Genomic DNA, 22716 nt, shown 5'->3' with positions numbered 1-22716 from the left:
GTGATCGACCATTAATTTCTTCATAAGAAGTTTACATAAAGACATCACAAGTTGTCACCAATAATGATATTGCTTACGAATGCTCAATGAATAAAATGATGAAATTCAAATAAAAATGCAGTATTAGGTGCCCTCCTGTAACTTTCAATTAAGTAAGTAAGACACCTACACCTGACTTACTAACCTTGCCTATAAAGTCTACTGTCTTAAGTCCACTGTCTTAATCACGTTAATAATGTAATATGAAACTGTCATTAGTGACAAGTATAAATAATCGGGCACCTGAGCCCCTAATGTGTTAGTATGGCACAGATAGAGTGAGTTGGGAAGTTAATGGGAATTCATGAGTAGGTGAGGAGTCAGTTAGTCAAAATTTGTGATATATTTGTGAAAAGTTATGTTTTAATACCATATGAAAGAGTATAAAAACAAGTGTTTCATGTATTTGGGTGCACGAATAAGATCCTACATTCATGAATACCCAATTTTAAATAATCTGCAACAAAGTGAGTTATAACAATCACCGCAACTATAAAAGGAACCAGAAGTTGAGTAACTATCTGCTACAACTTATATCTTGTCTGTAATAAGCTTCATGAACTATTTCAAAGCAAAGTAAAAACAATTTTCATCATCAGTTTATGATACCACGTTGTAGTGGATTGTTACAAGAAGTAATACTCGAAACGCTAGTTACATCGACGAATTGAGTCAATGTGTGCTCAGATGACCTCAGAAACTGAGGCAACGACTTGTGGTTGGTACTAATTTCCAATTGTCATTAAATAGTCATCACAAATGAATTTCATGCTGTAACCACAGTATCGCAAAGGATTTATCTTTAGACACAGTAGTTTACAGCAAAGCTAAGAAGTTTTTGTTGCTCTTCAAGTATATTGTGAAAAAAATATGATACTTGATGTGCTGAAAACTAATTAATGGCGTTATGGAGACAAACACCGATTAACACAACACAGGACCAGAAATAGCCACTCAATAAAAAAGAACAAAGAATCAAAGCTGTTTGTACAATTCAACTTGTCATTGACGGGATAATATACTGAAATAAGTAAAAGAATTGATTTATATTTTCCATTTTTCTATGTTTGATGTTTAGCTATTTGTGGTGAAACATATAAACATTTGTTGAAGATATTGTCAGTTACTCACCGGTTGTCCAAACAGAATGAATCCTGGTTGGCACGTGTATGTTGCTGTTGAGCCAGCTCGCTGTCCAGATACCTCTACAGATCCGCCATGAACTTCTGGTGGCTCGGGGCACCAGTCAACTGAAGCAGATACAGACTACATTAGCACCCATTAACTGCTGAAGGAAATTTCTATAGATTTGCTCATATTTGGAACCACGGCTTAATTATTTTAGACTTTAAAGGAAATTGTTTAATTCCGAAATAACAAAATGCTTATGTGAGCCCAGGATGCCTTAATACTTCCAAACTAAAAAGGAAGTGGGAGATGTTCTGCTCACACTGTTGCAAGATATTATTAAATTATTTGTTATTCACTACAAATGGCTATAGGTGGTGGAACTAGGGCTACCACAATTGAGCTAAACTTGAAGCACATTAAAAGAAGATGGGAATAAAAACAATACAGCAGTAGTGTCATCACAATAAAGGATGTTCTATAGCAATCTTGGCTGTTTGAAGTTGCACATCTGTTTCTGCATTAATCTAGATCACCCCCTAGCTTGGCAATGTCAAGCATATATGCTTTTCAGAGCCACTGCGTTCACGTTTTTGAGCATTTTAAAAGAAACTATATGCAGGGTGACAATGATTGAACTATTTGAAATAAAATTTTCATAACTTCTGAAAGGTTTGCGTCAAAATGTCCAAACTGCATGGTCGACGGGGGACATGATGGGAATTAGTATGTGCATGTGCACGCACCTTGTTGTCATTGGCCATTTTTACATGAAAACGTCATGATACATGAGTATATAGCACTTGTGAAGATGTACTATGCAAGCAATAACAGCCCAATTGCAACTCAAAGGAAATTTGCAACCGAGTTCAAGCTGAAGACAACTGGTCCAAGTGTGCTAACAACCAAGAATTTGATTCACAAGTTTGAGAGATGAGTGTTGGCAATGTCAGTCATCCAAAAAGCATGAAAATGCCTGAAAACATCGAGAAGACATGGCCCAGGAAATCGGTCAGACGAGATGCAGAACAGGTGAGAATCAACTGGGAGACACTGCGACAAATTGTTGTTGAAGACCTGCATCTCTTCCCATACAAAATTCAACCCATTAGCTATTAAGCCCCAGGGCCCTATTGTCCACAGAATTGATGAACAGAACTCTGATGTGAATATGGTTTGGTTTAGTGATGAAGCCCACTTTCATTTGGATGGGTTCATCAATAAGCAAAATTGTTGCATTTGGGGGACTGAGAATGTGCATTTTGCAATCGAGAAGTCTCTTCATTCTCAACGGGTGACTGTGTGGTTTGCAATGTCCAGTCACAGAATAATCGGTGCGATAGTCCTTGATGGCATGGTGGCTACCAAACAGTATGTGAAGGTTTTGGAAGATAATTTCATCCACATTATGCAAAGTGATCCTGATTTCAACAAGCTGTGGTTCATGCAAGGCGGAGCTTGACCCAACAAAACAAGAGAATGTCTGATGTCCTGGAGGAGCACTTTGGGGACTGAATTCTGGATCTGGGGTACCCAGACGCCACTGGTGTGGGCCTCAATTGGCTACCATATTCTCCGGATCTGAACACAAGCGACTCCTTTTTGTGGGGCTATATTAAAGACAAGAAGTACAACAATAACCTCAAAACCACTCCTGAGCTCAAGACAGCCATTCAGCAGGTCATCAACAGCATCGATGTTCCGGCACTTCAGCGGGGCATGCAGAATTTTGCTATTCGTCCATACCACATCATCACCAATGATGGCAGGCATACCAAACATGTCATAACCTAAATCCGAATGTCTGTAGTGACGTTTACATGTTGAATAAAGTGCATGCACACCATAGCTAATTTATGTTTTTTTTCGTATAGTTCAATAATAGTCACCATGTTCTTTCTTATTAAAATTTTTATCTTACTGATGTAGCTTCATTGTCATTTGTTTTAAAGCAACTTAGATAATATATGGAAAACTTGATTAAGTACTTACACAGACACTGTGGCTTCTTTCCGCTCCAGCTGCCATTATCTCCGCACACCCTCCTCTCATGACCAATAAGAGTGTAGTTCTCATGGCATGTGTAGATGGCAGATGCTCCATGAGTTGTCCTGTTCTCCTCCAGCCTCACTGATCCATGGTCAAGCCCATCCAGATCTCCACAGTCAATGTCTAATGAATATTTATTTAACGATTACTATTAGTCATAGGATTTTTCTTGTGTAATATTGGGGTATTCACAAAATCTTTACATTTCAGTTCTGATAAAAAGTGAGATACTTAAGAGCACAGGATATCTGTTACGAAAGCTTATATTATGGTGCTGCATAAGAGCCACATGCCAAAATTTTTATATGTTCTTAGTATGTTTATAACCAAAATGGACATTATCTTCATCTATACCTACATCTACATCCATAGTCTGCAAACCATTATGAAATCCATGGCAGAGGTTCGTCTGCACCACATCATCGCCAATGATGGCAGGCATATCGAACATGTCATAATCTAAATCCAAATATCTGTAGAGATGTTTAAATGTTGAATGAAGTGTGTGCACACCATAACTAATTTACATTGTGCCAGATATTAGGATTTCTTCACATTCCATTCAAATATGGAGTGCAGGAAGAATCATGGCTTAAATATGTCCTGTGTATACTGTAATTCGACAAATGTAATCTTCCTTGCTCAATTAAGTGTACCTAAGACTGGTCTTGGAACTTCGTAAGCAGGCTTTTGTATGATAGTTGGTATTTTATCCTCAAGCGACAGGTAGTTTAGTTTCTTCACCATTTCTGTGATACTCTTCCATGGGTCAAACAAACTTGTCACCTTTCACACTATCGTTCCTTGCAGATATTCAGTATTTTCTGTTAGAACTTTTAGTATGGATCCCACAGTCATGAGCAGTATCTTAGATTGGATTTGATAGGTATTTTGTAAACAAACTTTTTTGTAAACTGACTGCATTGTCACAGTATCTTAAAAATGAATCAATGTCTGTCACTTGCTTTATTTGAGACTGGGCCTATGAGAGCATTACATTTCATATCCCCACAAACTGTTACACCTATGTGAGATAACTGATACCAATTCCAGCTTATTGTAGTGCAGCCATAGTATCCAGAGTTTCTGCATTTTGTGAAGTGCTCAATTTTGCAGATCTGAACATTTAAGGCAAGCTGCCAATCTTAGCACCACCACTTATCTACATCTGACCGAATATTTGAGCAGGTTTTTTCTTCAACAGTACTTCATAAGAGATACTTGCAACATCTACAAAAAGTCAAGAGGGTTCTGTTGTTACTGTCTGCCAGCTTATTAATATACACACTTCCCTCAGGTTTACCTGAACTTACTTCTACATCTGTAGCAGGCTTTCCATCAAAAATAACATGATGTGCCATCCCTACCAAGAAATCGCAACTCATTGCACATTTCATCTGATAACACAGTGATACCTCTGTATGCTATTGAGAGGAAATTGTCCAGATCCCCCATTAAAGTAGCAGGGTATATTTTTTGTAATTCCACAATGTTGTTAAGCAAGTAGGGCCTAGATGTACAAATGAATGTGACAAGTAAGAAAGTTTAATAGCAAATTTAGGTAGAAAAACCAAATCCACTTCTACTGCTTCTGATGTACCTCTTAGACTGTAGCTAAAGTTTACAGGGCCTTATCTAGTAATAAGTGTAATTAAAATTTAAAAAATCATAAAACAAGAGAAAGTATGAAGAACAATTAGTCTAGGTACTCCAAAAATAAATTTCTGTTGCAAATTTTTCATCGTCTAAAAATACCTGATGACAAGCTAATAGGGGCAGACCATAGCATCTTCTTACTTCTTTTTCTCTCAGACACTCTTTCCCCTAAAAAGTTAGATTTACACACCCTAATCGTGCGATGCAACAGTTACATGGCTTAGTGTTACCTTTTGTAACTTGGTGTGCGGCCCTTTGACGCCACTGGGACCATCAAACTGTTAGGGTCTATGAGGAACTCCCGTCCACATAAAAACTAGCAAGTTACACTGTGAATAACAGTTCATTCGGCAGCTACCGGTACGAAAATAAGAGGGTGTGGCAGAAACAGTGCCTATTTTATACATTTTATTTGACCACAAAAATATGTAGCTACACAGTATTAGAGCACATTGTTATAAAGAACACTTCCTACACGATGTCCTCCAAGCATCCTCCATTCTTGGCGTTGCAGTTTGAAGCACGAGCGAAGACTGACGCTTGTTATGACACCGATTCCAAGTGAATGAAGGGCTAGCGCGAACGGGTGATTTTTGTCACCGGGACAGTTTGGTCATTCTTCTCCTGCAGCCCCGAATCTAAGGGTGGGCAATACCGGGGTTTCTGCCGGTGCGCCAAATTCTTATTCTTGAAGAAAAAAAAAACCTTGTTTCACAAACCGCCTAGTAGCCAGCGCACTTTGGTCTATCGTTTATTAATATGATTTTGAAACGCATCTCAGTTGGTTATTTAACATTTCTGACACATTCTAAGTTGATTTCTGAACGAATCGTAAGTTGACTTTTGCATGCGTGTATAGTGTACGTGATGCCTCTGCCAGGGGAATCCCCGTCGCATCCAGAAATAAACAACAGACGGAAGGGGATGGGGTTATACTGGCTGAGCCAAATGAACCCCATTGGGCATATGCCAATCGCTGTTTGTTTATGTGATTGATTGGGTGTGCGAATGATCAGCATTGTTATAATTATTTGCGAAATCCATAGATTCAGACTACCGGAGTCGAAATAAACGACTAGCAGGTAAGAAATATATTATCTTCTCCGAGTATCCAAGAAAATGACATTTTGACAGAACGCTACACTATCATGCGGACAGTATATCGTGGCAATCGGCTACGATTGTAAACTAACTTAGACTGTCCGAAAGGAGTGGAGCGCTGCGAGGGGATATGCCCGGCGTCTCGCTCGTACGTCCGAGTTGTGTGCTTCCACAAAAGCAGAACTGACAACAGGATCACTGATTCCTTTTGTTGTGGTGAGAGATGCATTCGAATCCCCTTATGGACCAGGATCAGTCTCTCCACTCATTTCAAAATAAGAAATGAAAAAAAAGTAATCCACAACACAAAATAAATTGGAGTACACAAAGCATTTCGTAGTGCTAAGCGGAATTATTTGCTATGGTTGGCAGCGGTAGTTCAGGCCCGATATCTGCCGGTATCTTACGCAACCATAGTTCAGACTGCCACTATATAGTGTCTGCATAATATTAATGGCCAGTTGTGCAATCCCCGGTTAGCAGCCACTTAAGTTTTGTTCTCGGAATAGCGAGAAAACGTATTGTATGAATACGTAATAACGCCTAACCGGAGAATAAACGCGGGATAATTGAACCGGTGATTCTGGCAGGGTTAGGGAAGTCAACCAGAGAATAAGTTTTGACAACAGCAGGAATACTTATAGAATTTGTGATGACAAGGCTGGTTTTAGAACGAGGAAGGAGAAGAAACGGGGGCACCACACATATTATATGGAAGAATATGACGATTCCAAATTTAGTTAGAAAATTCGTACTAATACTTTTCGATTTCACGCTTTAGGAACTAGCAGCGTATGAATGAAATGTGAAACTGTTTCCTAACATGAAACTTTTTGCATGTAGTAGGCGTAACAGGCATTTGATGTTGGCACTTTGTGAATTGTATTCTGTCATGTTATTTATGTAAATTGAAGAAGATAAAAACGTCCATTTGTGCCAAAACAGTCTCACCTTTTTGCTGCAATATTAGGAAGAATTATTTCGTTTTATGTAGCAGACAGTGACAAAATAGACGTAATCAAATCGAGAAACCACAACAGCCTTGTGTACTATTCGTGTTAGCAACTTTTTCAGTATTAGAGAACAACATTTTTGACTTTTCATGTAGCAAAACGTTTGACGAACTTTAATGAGGTAATAGATTCTTTCGCAAAAAGGAAAGCAAGCCGTGTAAAGTTGTAGCAAGATAGGGAGAAAAAACGCTGGGGAAGATATGTGTACTGTCTTGCTTCTCTCTTGTCTTAACAGGTTTTAAGTTTCTATATTAATTCTGTTGCACAAAAGAGAACGTTATTAGCTAATAGGCAATAAAGAGTGCAAATTTTGTGAAGAGTTCTTTATCCTCCCGGTTACAAATAATTCCTCCAAGTATTTTATTTGAAGGGCGGGGGGGAGGGGGAGGTATGTTAGCATATCAAACGGGCCCACTGGGAGCAGGAGAGGCACCACAGGACATTTTAATTTTTATTGTCTTGAATATAGGCTTGATGGCTTCCAATACAAAACATTACACGTTTCAATTCCACACGGCGGAATAGAGTGACGTGCGTGTGAAGAGACGTGACACTGCACTTTGGAACACTTACGACCAAATAACATCTTATATTTCCTCTAACACATGTGTTTTATACATGAAAATTTCCAGAAAGATGTGCGCTACAAAATGAACATTTTTTGAAAAATAGATATGTTGAAAAAGTTTTTGACGTCTTATCTCAAACGCTTGGGGGGGGGGGGGGGTGGAGGGGCAGTATCAAGTTTTTTGCCTCGGCTCGGAAATATTGTAGATCTGGGGCTGTTCTCTAGTATGTGGATATATACCTAAATGCGCCCATCTTACGACGTGGCAACCAGGTAACACTTCTGTCTGCCAATCCGCGAACAAGCCCGCGACAAAACTGCCACTGCATCGCTGGGTTTTGATTGTGGTGCGCGCACAGGTGACAAAATTGTCACTCTCTGAGCATTCTCCGCCCTTCATTTACCTTCCGGCTATCGACACAGTGACGACCAAACATAGCATCAACGTTTTCGCACAAAGTTTCTGTGCAAGAAGACGATATTAGTAACAATATTCTTATGGAAGTGAAAAGAAGACAGTATTATCGATAAAAATTTGAAAGATTCTGCGGACACAAATATGAAAATTTTAGGATGGGAAGAAATCAGTCGAATAATGGTTTTAGGTTTTTTGGACACCTTGTGTCCAGCTGGGACAAACACTCTCATGTTCGTGTTTTGTACGCTAATGCAGCTAAAATGCGAAGTTATTCATTAAAACTTTCAAAACTCATTCGAATATAGTGAAACATTATTTGGATGCTGTGAAGTTTATGAAATAGTGTATGAAACTTCCCACTTAATAGTCTGTCACTCAGAGGGGGTGTGTACAGTATTCTTTTTCGTGATATTTTCTTTAACGTCTCTTGAGTTCGCAAACAATGACCGTCTCTACGAAGTCCATATCAACGAATGGCGTTTGGATCTCAAGAAAAGTTTAGTGATTGTCAGCGAACTCCACTGTGATGACTTGACAGTGACGGAAACTTTTTTGTCACTGTTACAAAAATCACCAGTGCGCGCTAGCCCAAAGTCGTCAATTGTACTGTGTATTCAACCAGGGACCTAGAAACGACGGAGAGGCTTCGTACCGCCGTAGCCCACTGCGGTCCACATCCCCACAACAGGCCACAGCTGTTCACCCACCCCACCGCCGCCCCACACCGAACCCAGGGTTATTGTACGGTTTGGCCTCCAGTGGACCCTGGAATTAATAATCTGAGTTGTTTTTTCACGAAAGAAAATTAAAAAAAAATATTATTTATGCGAAGTTTTGAATAAAAATACATTTATACATACAGGGTAATTATAATTAACGTTCCAATGTCAAAACGCTGCCAAAAAACCGCTGCTCAGCATGACGTCAAATTTGAACGGTATCATCGAAGAAGAAGGAAATGTTAAGCAAACAAAAATAAATTAACGAAAATTTTACCACTAGATGGTGGCAGAATATGGAAGATAGAAGATATAGGGTGTACGGCTGTTCCTCAGTTTGCCTCAGGACAGTTAAAAACCGATGTTATTGCTGTATTTTATGCGGTTTGTGTACTCATGACAACTAAAAGCCGATTTTTCCCACACGACGTGCTGCGACGCTGTCGTCGTGAATGGGCTTACCTAACAAACAGTTCCACAACTACTGAATGCCAAACTTGTGTGGCATGCACACTGCACAGTACGCTTGGTTTAATGTGCAGCTCGCACCATGCTGCGTTTCATCTGTCATTAGTAGCCGAACTCATTTACGTTATGAACCCTACAGAGCCATCTAGTGATAAAATTTTCGTTAATTTTTTGTTTGGTTTCCATAACATTTCCCCCTTCGTCGATAATATCCCGTTCAAATTTGACGTTATTGTGAGCATCGGTTTTTTCTTTTACAGCGTTTTGAAACTGGAACCTTTGGTATAATCACACCGTACATTACTAACCTGAACATAAACCTTTAGTGCACGTATTATTACATGATAACAGTACAAGATCTGGCAACAACTTCAGCGTGCCTCTTCAACGATTGTCTGAAGAACAACTCAAACCCAGAACAGTGGGATGAAAACATAATTGTGTTGTACAAAGGCAAAGGCAGGAAAGGCAACCCTAACTCATATAGACGATTTGCTCCACATAGGGTTCTGTTTAAACTCACCTCTGAACTCCTATTAGGGCGCACTGACAAAGACTACGTGCTGTTCAAAAATATGTGTGAATTCCTAAGCGACCAAAGGGCTTAGGTCATCGGTACCTAGACTTACCCACTAGTTAAACTAACTTATATTAAGAACAACTCACATACACACACATACCCGAGGGAGGATTCGAACCTCCGGGGTGAGAGGCCGCGCAATCCGTGCATGACGCCTCAAACCGCGCGGCCACTCCGCGCAGCACTACGTGCTGACATCCTAACGATTCAGTACGGCTTCTCTCAAGGCAGGTCAACACTGCATATTGTTCAAGAAGTCACTCAAGAAATAACGACTTTAGTGCAACTTATTACCCCATTCCACGCTATCTTTATAGCCATTTTACGCGATCTTTATAGACTTCTCTCGAGCATTCGACAATATCAGCAGAAAAATCCTCATCCAGAAGTGAGGAAATATCAAGCGAGGGAATAAATCAAGCCACGAATAACAAATAACTAAGTTGATTCTAGACACAAACCATGTACGGTGGCTCATCGATGTCGAAGGACATCGTCCAAACAGGAGATGTCCTACGAGGAGATCCGGTGAGTCCGGTACTGTTTAACGTAATGACAGCGAGCATCGAGCAGACTATAGACAGGAGAAACGTAAAAGTGAGTATGTATGTCGACATGGTCATCTTCTCCAAGAGCCTAGAAGACTTACAGGTAGCCACAGAGGTCGTCAGAAAGTGGGCCCCAGAAAACTCGATGGAAATAAACAGCTCAAAGACGAGAGCAAGGAAATGTAGAAGAGGAGGAAAAATATAAGAGACTATCATTTCACATGTGGAGGTCAACATTAGAATTCGGATCCTGTTTTCAGTACTTGGGAGTAACGCTACAAACAATTGGAACCGCTTTTTGTCTGCATATAAAACTCCGAACAACTGCCGCAGCAAAAACCATTTACGACATCCCCAAGCTACAAAATTTAACCCTGTCAACTGTGATAATACTATTCAAGTTATGCCAACCTCCACATAGATTATTTAACTAATACGGCCTAATCTGGCGATGAAAAACCAAAAGAACCTAGACAATGTTAAAGCTAGATTCCAAAAAAGAGCTCTGTCAATGTCAAAATTCTCAAGAAATAGCTACACTTACATAATATCGCAGGAGCCTTTCTCCGTAGAAGATATTAGACAATGCTTCGATCTTCCAGAGACGCAAGCATGCAGAACCATGATCGAGAAGAGACAGTACAAAGCAAGGTTTTCTAGCACGCAAACATGCACAACTGTCATTGAGGAGAGAGAGAACTAAACCAGGTTTTCTATCACGTGCAACGTTCTCCTTACTGACAGTATCTCGGAAGCCACTGACAGTACAGCACATATTTGTATGGCGTTTCCATTATCTGTTCGGTTCTAGGCGCTACAGTCGAGAACCGCGCGACCGCTATGGTCGCAGTTTCGAATCCTGCCTCGGGCATGGATGTGTGTGATGTCCTTAGGTTAGTTAGGTTTAAGTAGTTCTTAGTTCTAGGGGACTGATGACCTGAGAAGTTAAGTCCCATAGTGCTCAGAGCCATTGAGCCGTTATCTGTTCTATGTTATCACCTGTTAGTGTGTATTCGTTGGATCCAGATACATTCTGTATTGTTATCTACCGTTCAGTTATATTTCACAAGCGATTGTCGTGATAGCCCCTTAAACAAAGGTACCACCGCTTCCGTTTCTCATTATTGTCCAGTCCGACCTTGCATGCTGTCCCTGACGATGACTGTGACGACAACGTTAAACTCTTACTCACGTTTCATTCGCAGTGAGGGGTGTTTTTGGTCTTGGCCCGTTGTAGAACTCACTGATCATCTCAACTTTCACCAGGAGTCTCATGGTTCTTTCGTGAGTTCACGTGTGGCGCCCACGTGGGACCGAGCTATTGCAGCCCATTCTTCCTTCCCAGGCTGCATTTCCTACCCTGTGTTCATTTCCTACCCTGTGTTCCTGCCTCCCAATCCTCGCTCCTTCCCTGCTGCCCCATCCTTCTCCTTCCTCAGTGTTCTTACTTATGTCGATCTGGCTATCCACCTGGTTTTCTGTATTCCTTTCGGTTTTGTTCCCCTTGCATTTTCTCTTTCATTCTTCGTTTTTGGCCTTTTTGGTCCCCCTTCGGTGTTTGACCTCCACTTCTAAATTTTCTGTCTGTAGTGTGAGCCATTTGAGGAAGAACTCCTTCTCTAACGTCTACGGCGTGGATTTCTTTCCCCCTTTCCTTCCTATCTTCCTTCCCCGCTGTAGCCCCCTCCACCCCACTAGGTCACCAGCATGTGCAGGCCAGTCCATGTCGTGGGGCTATTATGTACCCATCTGACAACAACACATTTCTGATACCTAACCTGTTGCCTCCCCATGTATACCTAGGAGTGGTTACTTGTTATTCCAGGACATGGAACTCCCAGCAACAGCGGCCATGCCAGGTGGCTCTTGCTGTGGCTGGGTGGCACCCATGGGGAGAGCCCCTGATCATAGTGGGTGGTATGAGAGCAGATGCTCTGATTCAAAAAATCTGGCTGTTCTCTTACGCCCTCTTTTTGAGCGGTAACATATCACTGAATGCTGCTTCTTATGACCATGTGGCCTTACCTTCCCTGGCTACACCCTGGGAAGAGGGCCATGCTCGCCAGTTGGGGTGAAACGCTTTCCCCACTATCTGGTCTGTACTAGGATGGACAGGGACGCATTTGATTAGGGGGCACAGTTCGGCAGGCCCGTTCTCAGCGCCACCATCTTACCGCAGTTTTCTTCAGTTTTCGTTAGGTCTACGACAAAGCTTGGCGCCGTTACATCCTTCTTACACTCCATGAGTAATGTCTTCGGGGTTCCCTCTCGATTTTTATTCGGCGCTACCTTTCCCATCAGTCAGCCAGAGTCCGGTTTGGCCGCCTAGCCCCCCCCCCCCCCCCCCCTATTCTCAGTGTCCTCTCCAGGTGCAGATCTGCAGCCTAATATCAAATTCCTTTTTGCTCAATTGTTCAAGTGTGAGGCTACCCCCGTGCCCCCTGCCTAATAAACTCCGTGCAATCAAGGAGACTCGCACGACGTCGTGTTTTTTTTCTCTCTGCCTCTCCCGGAGGGAATCTATCATCTTCTCTCGTCTGCATATTGGCCTTACTAGGTTGGCTCATGGTTTTTTACTCTGCAATGAGCTGTCCTCCCTTCGTAGTCACGAGGCTGCCCTTATGATGATCCATATTTTACTGGACTGCCCCTGCCTTTTGGCTCTTCGCACTAAATATAGCCTCCCACTTTCCTTGTCTTGGGTGTTAGCGGATGACCCTTGCATGATTGGGTGTGTCCTCAGTTTTCTTCACGGAGGTGGTTTGTCCTCTCAGATTTAGATCCTTAGTTTTTCCTCTGGAATTTGAGTCCTTCAGTTAGTGTACATATTGGCTACGGAGGCCTTGACCTTGTCTCCTCATCGGCCAGATTTTCCACGACTTTTCCCTTCATTTTGTCTGGTCTATTTTCCTGTTTTGTTTCCCCTTTTCTTGTGTCTTCTTTCCATTGTGTTCTCCTCTTATATTGTGATAATGGTACGGTGTGGGCGTCAGGACAGGTCGATAGTGATGCGGGTGCTCCAAAGCGATAGCTTTTCTATGGCACACCAGTCTCCCCATTTCCACCCACACTCTCCTGTTCTTTCCTTTTCCTTCTGCCCCGCTGTCCCTTATCCCTCTTTGTTTCCACAATATCCCTTCCCCTTGACTGGACTGTGCTGTCTGTGTTTTTCCTCCCTTGATTTCTGCCATCTTAGATCGTGGGACCATTGAGTTCTCAGTAGATCGCATTTGTGACGGGATTTGCGGTTCCAGCATTTGCTTTTGAGCTTCTATTACACATTAAAAGACGATTGTCTAAGGTCTTCTGTAAAAGCTGTTTTATGAAACGTTTGACGGTATAGTAGGATGTTTTTCGGATATTGCCACGACGCTGCGCTGTGTACATTCTGGAGTAGCAGTTAGCGAAGCTGACTGGCGTGCTGCCAGTTGAAACTCGATCGCCAGCAAATATTTATTGCTTCGTATTTATCATTTCTGCAATGTCCGCCCCGATAGCTGAGTGGTCAGCGTGACGGATTGCCGTCCTACGGGCCCGGGGTCGATTCCCGGTTGGGCCGGGGATTTTCTCCGCTCAGAGACTGGGTGTTGTGCTGTCGCCCAATGCGGCGTCGAATGTAATAAGACCTGCACCAAAGCGGCCGGACCTGCCCCACAAGGGGCCTCCCGGCCAATGACGCCAAACGCTCATTTCCATTTCTGCAATATCCGATGTTTTTACAACTAGCAGCACTCTCTGTCCTCTAGGCAGTTCTGTTCTGTGTGTAATTAACAACTGACCGCTACGGTCGCAGGTCCGAATCCTGCCTCGGGCATGGATGTGTGTGATGTCCTTAGGTTAGTTAGGTTTAAGTAGTTGTAAGTTCTAGGGGACTGATGACCACAGCAGTTAAGTCCCATAGTGCTCAGAGCCATTTGAACCATTAATTAACAAGCTTGCAGCGCCCAATGTTGTACTTCATTGATGACACTGCTTTCGGATTTGGAGTTGATTATGGTTACGACGTGACATTGGTTGTGGGAAACGCCGTGTATTCAAAATACCTTCATCACCATGGCTCCAATGAGGCAACGTAAAAGTGGTCGTCCACAAAGCAGAAACCGGAATACAGACGGTACATTATTCTGAAGGTCTGTATTTTCAGGAGTAAGTCATGTACACATTACACATCCATCAGTGTTTCCCAGAGACGCTGTCCAGGATGCGACAAAATGGATTTCGACCAAGTCGCCAGATACAACTGGTGAGATGATACGATATGTTTGGAAACATGTACTCTTACTTAGATGGCACAGCCCAGCAGAGGCTCAAACAACAAAGAGACGCTGGATATCTGGTATAAATCCGAGGCCGAACAGAAGAAAACATTTGTAGACGGTCAGCAACAAGTCCGCTTGGAGGAAGAAAAATTGAAAAAAAAAAACAGGCCCCATCGTGATGAGGAAACTACGTAGTCTTACGTACTGTCTTGACTCTATGCTGCATAGTGAGTCCGAATGTGACTGAAGCCTACAAAATCTCACACTTCATGAATGATGAAGTTGTGCTTGCACATCGTGGAAATGCAACAGAAAATAGTAGGACAAAATAAATATCACCGACTTCCGAATGTCTCTATGACAATTGTGGATGACCACCATGGCCTAACCTCTCTCATATGAGTATGCCAAGTAGTAGGAGAAGAGATATAGTAGTTTATGGCAGCCAGAAATATCGGACCGGGTGTAGAGGAAGCAGCAGCCATGAATATCGACTCCATACGGCAGGTGGTAATAGAAGATGTTGAACAAGAGATGTATCGATCTCAGCCACCAGTCGAACGCGCCATGAAGACTAGATTTGGTCAACTCGGAGTTACTGCTGTAGCCGTCAAACGACAACCCAGCAGTCGACCAACCCAGGTAGTAACGACTCCTCCGCCGAATATAAAGCGAGGACAGCACGCCGATCCTGCTTTTCCTAATTACAAAGCAGCTTCCTAGCGTTTCTTCCTGGAGTAACTAATCTGGAAGAAGAATAAAACGGGGGATGGTTTACTGCTGTCAGGAGCGTTCAGGCATCTCAGGTTGACAGTGTTACCAATGTTACGTATAAAAGACAAAGGCACTGGCCCGAGTCCCACTCCAGCACATAGTAGGATTGATTGTTGCTATCCGTGATAAATTTGATCGTTCACTGCGGGTCAGTAGGGCCGGTATTTACATTCTTAGCGAGTTTTTTTTTAAGGGCCTTACGCCGTGGTCGAAGGCATGTTTCTCTGTCTGACATTTCGTCTCTTAACGCTGGAAAAATCCTCAGAGGCTTTAAGAACTTCATAAGCTGATTTTCGAATTCGAATGAGCTCAGCAAGCACAAATACACAATACCTAATACATTGACGAAAAAAAATCACAATATCAAGGAGTTGTGCGGCATAAGCGAAAGTCGGTAGGTGTGTTTCTACATCTGGAAGAAGATGTCTATTCATATTTCGCGCCAGTCGCACAAGGGTGACGCTAGTGGCACAACTATGAGGATGAAAATCAGGTTTGCGATGGATACACTCTATAACGGTCGTAAGCATTAGTTGCCTTTGAGATTGGTCATTGATGTTTATCAAGAACGCCTTTCAGGAGACAAAGACGCCATTATCAACACCCCACTGAGTTTGAACGAGGTCGTGTAATAGGGCTACGAGAAGCTAGAGTTTCCTTCAGCGATATTGCAGGAATGTAGCCACTGTACATGATTGCTGGCAAAGGTGGTCATGGGAGGGTACGGTCTCAAGAAGGTTGGGCTCTGGAAAGCCACGTGGTATTGCCGAGAGGGAAGATCATCTCGTTCAGCGTATGGCTCTGGCGCAGCAGTTGTATCAGTTCGTTGTGTCACTGCTGTGCCAAATCGCTACCTCCTGTAGCGTGTATTCCACTGACCTCAAACCACCGCCATTTGCAACCTCAGTGGTGTCAAGTGAGAGCTCCTTGGAAGGCAGGGTTGAGGTCTTTTCCGTTTTCTTATGAAAGCTGGTTCTGCCTCGGTGCCAGTGATTGCCGTATTTTGGCTAGAGGGAGGCAAGCTGAGGGCCTGCAACCAAACTGTGTACATGCTAGACACACTGGCCCTACACCTGAAGTTAGGTCCGGGTGTGATTTTGTATGACAGCAGGAGCACTCTCGTGGCTATCCCATGCACTTTGACTGGAAATTTATTATACGAGAGTCTGGTGATTCCACCTGTTGTGCTGCCATTCACTAACACCATTCCAGGGGGTGTTTTCCAACAGGATAACGCTCAGCCACATACCGCTGTTGTAACCCAGCATGCTCTACAGAGTGTCGACATGTTGTCTCCGCCTACTCGATCATCAGATCTGTATCCAATCGAGCACACATGGGACATCATGGGACAACTCCAGCGTCACTCACAAACAGCATTAACCGTCCCTGTACTGAACGACCAGGTGCACAACAAGCATGGAACTCCATCCCTCCAACTGACATCCGGCGTCTGTACAACACAATGCATGCGCGTTCGCATGCTTACACTCAACATTCTGGCGGTATCAACACTTCACATTTGCAATGGCTTACCTCGCGCTTACATCAACCTGTGATCTTGCTTTGGCAATGTTTATGACTTAAATATGTTACCTAGACAAATGTATTCCCAAAATTTCATTACTCTACATTAATTTTTTTGGTGTTGTGATTTTTTTCCGTCAGTGTATTTAAGTGTAACCACGCAGATATCAGGGAGTGATTTTATCCGACCACTCCTGTGTCTGTTGGTATTCTTTGCTTTATCTAGCACTAAGTCCCACAACTTCTCTAGTTTTAGATTTCCTTCTTTTCTACTAAAGCTGTTTTTGAATTTCTGTGGGTTCACTTTAGGGGCATCCTGGTTCGATAACGATTGGAGCTTGATGAAAATTCGTGGCCTACGCCAGCGGTCGCATGGCTTCACACCCCGGCCGTTGCGTGGTCATGTATGAACAGTTCAACTTGCTGAGCTTGGTTGAGTTCGAAAATCAGCTTAAGATGACTTCATAGCGTGTGAGGATTTCACCAGCATTAGGAGACGTGACCTTAGGCAAAGAACATACGTTAGACCACGGTCTGCCCTTCTAACTAATGTCACCAACGAATAAATGGATTTGTTGTTAAGGTAGGTTGTGGGTTAAATATGAGCTGAATTAGACATATGAAATACATTCGCAGTAACTGGAACAGTATTTTCCACTGAAATCAGTAGCCACACATTTGCAATCAACTCGCAAACCGCACATTTCCAGACCCGTGATTGCAGCTTCTATTATCGTACATTTTCACCTGTGTCAATTTTTGCTATTAATTGTGATAGATCCTGTGGTATATTATTTTACTCTTATTTCAAGAGACAGTGCTGTACCTTTGAACACATTTCAGAGTTGAGAAAAAAAAATGGTTCAAATGGCTCTGAGCACTATGGGAATTAACATCTGTGGTCATCAGTTCCCTAGAACTTAGAACTACTTATACCTAACTAACCTAACCGCCTAGAGTTTAGAAGTGTATCATATTTTGTTATTATGTTTTTAAATGACAACATTCAGTTTTTGTGTGTTGCAGTCTTTGATATGAAATTACAAAAATCACTCAGTAAAAGTAAAGTTTTTTCAAATCGCGAGAAAGTGTTTTAAGGCACAACAAGTTCATGTACCTAGAACAATTATTCTACTGAAATTTAAAAGCATAAATACGAGAAAACCTATCAATTTTCATTTTCTAAGGAGGTAAAATTGTCAAGACATTAAAAAAAAAAACACTCAGTCCATTTGCAAATGTCACAAAATAGAATACCGCCTTGCGTTTGAAGGTACAAGACGACGCACGGATAACGAAGAGCGATACTGACGTGCGTTTGGCAGTCAAGAGAGTAATGCGTGAAGCCTTCAATGACTACCGTAGCAGAATATTTTCAAATGATCTTTCACAAAATCAAAAGAAATTCTGGCCATATGTTAAACGCTGTTAGTGGCACCAAAGTTCGTGTCCAGTCCCTCGCGAACGAGACAGGAACTGAAATTGAGGATAGAAAAGCAAAAGCTGAAATAATTAAGTCTGTTTTTAAATGTTCCTTTACAAAACAAAACCCAGGCGAATTGCCCTAATTTAATCCTCGTATCACTGAGAAGGCGAGTGAAATAAATATTAGTGTCAGTGGTGCTGAGAAACTGCTGAAATCATTAAAATTGAACAAAGCTCCAGACCCTGATGGAATTCCCATCAGATTCTATACTGAAATTGCGACGGAGTTTGTCTGTCTCCTAACTATGACCCATCGTAGATACCTCGAACAAAAAACAGTTCTCAATAGAAGGAAGAAAGCATAGGTCACACCTGTCTACAAGAAGGGTAGTAGAAGTGAGCCTCAGTGACATTCAATACCTTCACATCGATTTGTTGTAGAATCTTAGAACATATTCTCAGCTCAAACACAACGAGGTATATCGAACAGAATGACCTCCATGCCAACCAGCACTGATTCCGAAAACAGCCATCGTGCGAAACCCAACTTGCGCTTTTCGTAGTGAAATCTTTGGATCAAGCCAGTCAGGTACTTGCTGTATTTCTTGATTTCCGAAAAGCGTCTGATTCAGTACCACACCTATGCTTATTGTCAAAAGTACGATAATATGGGGTATCAAGTGAAGTTTGTGACTGGACTGAAGACTTTTCGGTAGGGAGAACGCAGTATGTTATCTTGGATGGAGAATCATCGTCAGATGTTGAAGTAATGTCGGATGTGGCCCAGGGAAGTTTGTTGGGACCTTTGCTGTCCATGTTGTATATTAATGATCCTGTGCACAATATTAATAGTAACCTCGGACTTTTGGCAGATGATGCAGTTATCTATTATGAAGTGCTGTCTGACAAAAATTGCATAAATATTCAGTCAGAAGGTCGGCAACTTGCTTTAAATGTTCAGAAATGTAAAATTTTGCAATTCACAAAACCAAACAAATGCAGTGTTCTATGACTATAATATCAGTGAGTCACAGTTGGAATCGGCCAACTCACACAGATAACTGGGTTTAACACTTTGTAGGGATATGAAATGGAATGGTCGCAAAGGCTCACTTGTAGGTAAAGCAGGTGGTAGTTTTCGATTTATTTGTAGAATACTGGGGAAGAGCGATTAGTCGACAAAGGAGATTGCTTACAAAACACTCGTGCGACCCAGTCTAGAATCTTGTTCAAGTTTGTGGGACGTGTACCAAACAGGACTAACAAGGGATATTGAACGTATTCAGTGAAGGGCAGCACGAATGGTCACTGTTTTCAGAATGAGATTTTCACTCCGCAGCGGAGTGTGCGCTGGTATGAAACTTCCTGGCAGATTAAAACTGTGTGCCGGACCGAGACCCGAACTCGGGACCTTTGCCTTTCGCGGACAAGTGCTTTACCATCTGAGCTACCCTAGCACGACCCACGCTCCGTCCTCCTCACAGAGCACACTCCGCTGCAGAGTGAAAATCTCATTCTGGAAACATCCCCCAAGATGTGGCTAAACCATGTCTCCGCTATATCCTTTCTTTCAGGAGTGCTAGTTCTGCAAGGTTCGCAGGAGAGCTTCTGTAAAGTTTGGAAAATTGGAGACGAGGTACTGGCAGAAGTATAACTGTGAAAGCTGTGAGGACGGGGCGTGAGTCGTGCTTGGGTAGCTCAGATGGTAGAGCACTTGCCCGCGAAAGGCAAAGGTCCCGACACACAGTTTTAATCTGCCAGGAAGTTTCGGTCACTGTTTTGTTTGACCCGTGGGAGACTATCACAGAGATGCTGAAGAATCTGAACTGGCAGACTCTTGATGACAGACTAAACTGGTCTGAGAAAGTCTGCTAACAATGTTTCAAGAACCAGCTTTAAATGAAGGCTCAAGGAATATACTGCAGCCCCCTACCGAGCGAGGTGGCGCAGTGGTTAGCACACTGGACTCTCATTCGGGAGGACAACGATTCAAACCCGCATCCGGCCATCCTTATTTAGGTTTTCCGTGATTTCCCTAAATCTCTTCAGGTAAATGCCGGGATGGTTTATGTGAAATGGCATTTCCTTCTCCGTCCTTCCCTAATCCGATGGGACCGATGGCCTCGCTGTTTGGTCCCTTCCCCCGAATCAACTGACCATCCTACGTATGGCTCACCTAGGGATCTTGAGGACACGATTAGTGTAATTACAGTACGCACAGAGGCATAAAAACCATCATTTTTCCCGCGCTCCATACGTGAATGGAACCCGGAAAAACCTAATAACTGGTACAATGTGATGTGACCTCTTCCATGCATTTTTACGATGGTTTTCAGAGTATAGATGTTGAAATAGATGTAGATGTAGACCGAAGTATGGCTTAACCGTCCACACGTTGTACAGGGTGAATCTGTTAAAACTTTCACCGCAAAGATTGCTCAAATGGAAAATGCTATTGATGTGCGGTTTTCATAGAATGGATTGGTAGTTAGGAGCTCGTCTTAATAGGCAATCAACATATTGTAATAATGCTTCGAACAATGCCAACTGTCGTTAACAAACTAAAAGTAGGGTAAATTAAAATGTCAATGGTGTTCGTTGAAGGATTCTAGTGCGAGTCCTTTACGCGATATCGAATTTTGAAAAGTTCCTACACCGACATTTGTGTAATACCTGTGTTAGCACACACTAAAGAACAGCACAAGTGCATACACTAGTTGTTTGGATTCTGGTCAGTAGCGAGACAATTGACCATAACAGGTTGTGTTCAAAATGACCACTGGTAGAGACAATACACGCTTCCAATCTGGAACAGAACGACTGCTGCACACTTGCTAGCACTTCAATGGAGATGTCCGAGCAGGCTGCAACAATACATCGTTGCATTTCATGTGTGTAGTTACTATGTACTTGCAGACAGCGAGTTTTAATTTTCCCCGCAGGTAAAAGTCTACAGGCGTCAAATCAGGGGAACGGGCCGGTCAAGGTCCTCTGCGTCCAAACGACGTGGAACCAATTCGTGAACACATCCTGTAGCACTTCGTGCACCATGGTCTGGACAGCCATCATGTTGGTATCACATGTTCGTCCTAGTCTGCAGAGGAAGATGGTCTGTTAGGAGGCTGTGGTACTTGTGCGCGTTCAGTATTTCGCCTGTGAGCTGATGGTTCACACTCCATGGACGCTGCCGTTCCACCTGACGAAGCCAACGGGGATTGTCAACAGACCAATAGAGCATGTTTCGAAGGTTTACCTGGCCGTGATTGGTGAACGTGGCTTCATCACTAAATAAGATGCGTGATACACCTGGAGTATCCTGTCTTAATGCCCATGTATAAAAGTTAACACGATTCTTGTAATCGTTCCATGTAGCTTTGGACGGTCAAAGACGTGATGGGATGGAACCTGTGTCAATGGAGAATGGATAGGACACTTGCCTGACTCATGCCACGGGACCTAACGCGCGGATCAGTTGCAATAGTAGCAAGAACATTAATTTGCCCCTCTTCTGTCGTCACTCGTTTCCATCTGTTACATTGTCTAGATGTTATATTACCACTTTCACATAAATGGTTGAAAAGGTTGCTAAATAACTGCCGAGATGGTTGACGTCTGTTGGGATATCTTGCCACATACACCGTATACGAACTAACTGCATTTTTCCTACTCTCTCCTTACGCCATGAGCAAGTTGGATTTTTCTGCGTTGGTAAATCCTATTATCCACCCACGACCTATTGCTTGGACTGCCACAAACTAACTGACTAGCAAGTCGCCATGCACTCAAGGAACACACAAGCACACAGTAACAAAAATAACAATGTCGTGCCTAGCAACCACGCAGACTGAATGGCATAAATAAATGCCAGTGTGGAAACTTTTCAAAATACGATATCTCGTAAACGACTTTCGCACTAGAATCTTGAAACATACACCACTGACATTCTAATTTACCTACTTTTAGTTCGTTAGTGTCAATAGGCATTGTTCCATTTAAAAAAGTGTATATTTGCACAAAAAATACACTTTCTAACTATTATTACAATCTGTTGATTGGCTAACAAAATGGTTCAAATGGTTCTAAGCACTACGGGACTTAACATCTGAGTTCATTAGTCCCCTAGACTTAGAACTACTTAAACCTAACTAACCTTTGTGGCAAGACTTGACAAGAAGAAGGGACCGGTTGGTGGGACATGTTCTGAGGCATTAAGGGATCACTAATTTAGCATTGGAGGGCAGCGTGGAGGGTAAAAATCATAGAGGGAGACCAAGAGATGAATACACTAAGTAGATTCAGAACGATGTCGGTTGCAGTAAGTACTGGGAGATGAAGAAGCTTGCACAGGATAGAGTAGCATTGAGAGCTGCATCAAACCAGTCTCAGGACTGAAGACCACAACAACAACACCCTAAGGACATCACACACATCCCTGCCCGAGGCA

At 42.6% G+C, this 22716-nt stretch overlaps 1 protein-coding gene across 1 annotated transcript in view; it reads right to left on the bottom strand.

Annotated features, from left to right (window-relative positions):
* The window catches only part of LOC126256223 (sushi, von Willebrand factor type A, EGF and pentraxin domain-containing protein 1), a 559276-nt gene that overhangs the window by 27206 nt on the left and 509354 nt on the right, over positions 1-22716 (bottom strand). The window contains exons 10-11 of the mRNA XM_049955464.1: positions 3160-3339; positions 1171-1289 (exon numbers count right to left, since the gene is read on the bottom strand). Of these exons, the coding sequence (XP_049811421.1) occupies positions 1171-1289; positions 3160-3339 (299 nt within the window). The remainder of the gene's footprint in view (positions 1-1170; positions 1290-3159; positions 3340-22716) is intronic.

This window comes from Schistocerca nitens, chromosome 1 (assembly GCF_023898315.1).
Source record: "Schistocerca nitens isolate TAMUIC-IGC-003100 chromosome 1, iqSchNite1.1, whole genome shotgun sequence".
Lineage (NCBI taxonomy): Eukaryota > Metazoa > Arthropoda > Insecta > Orthoptera > Acrididae > Schistocerca > Schistocerca nitens.
This window is presented reverse-complemented; position numbering and strand designations above follow the sequence as displayed.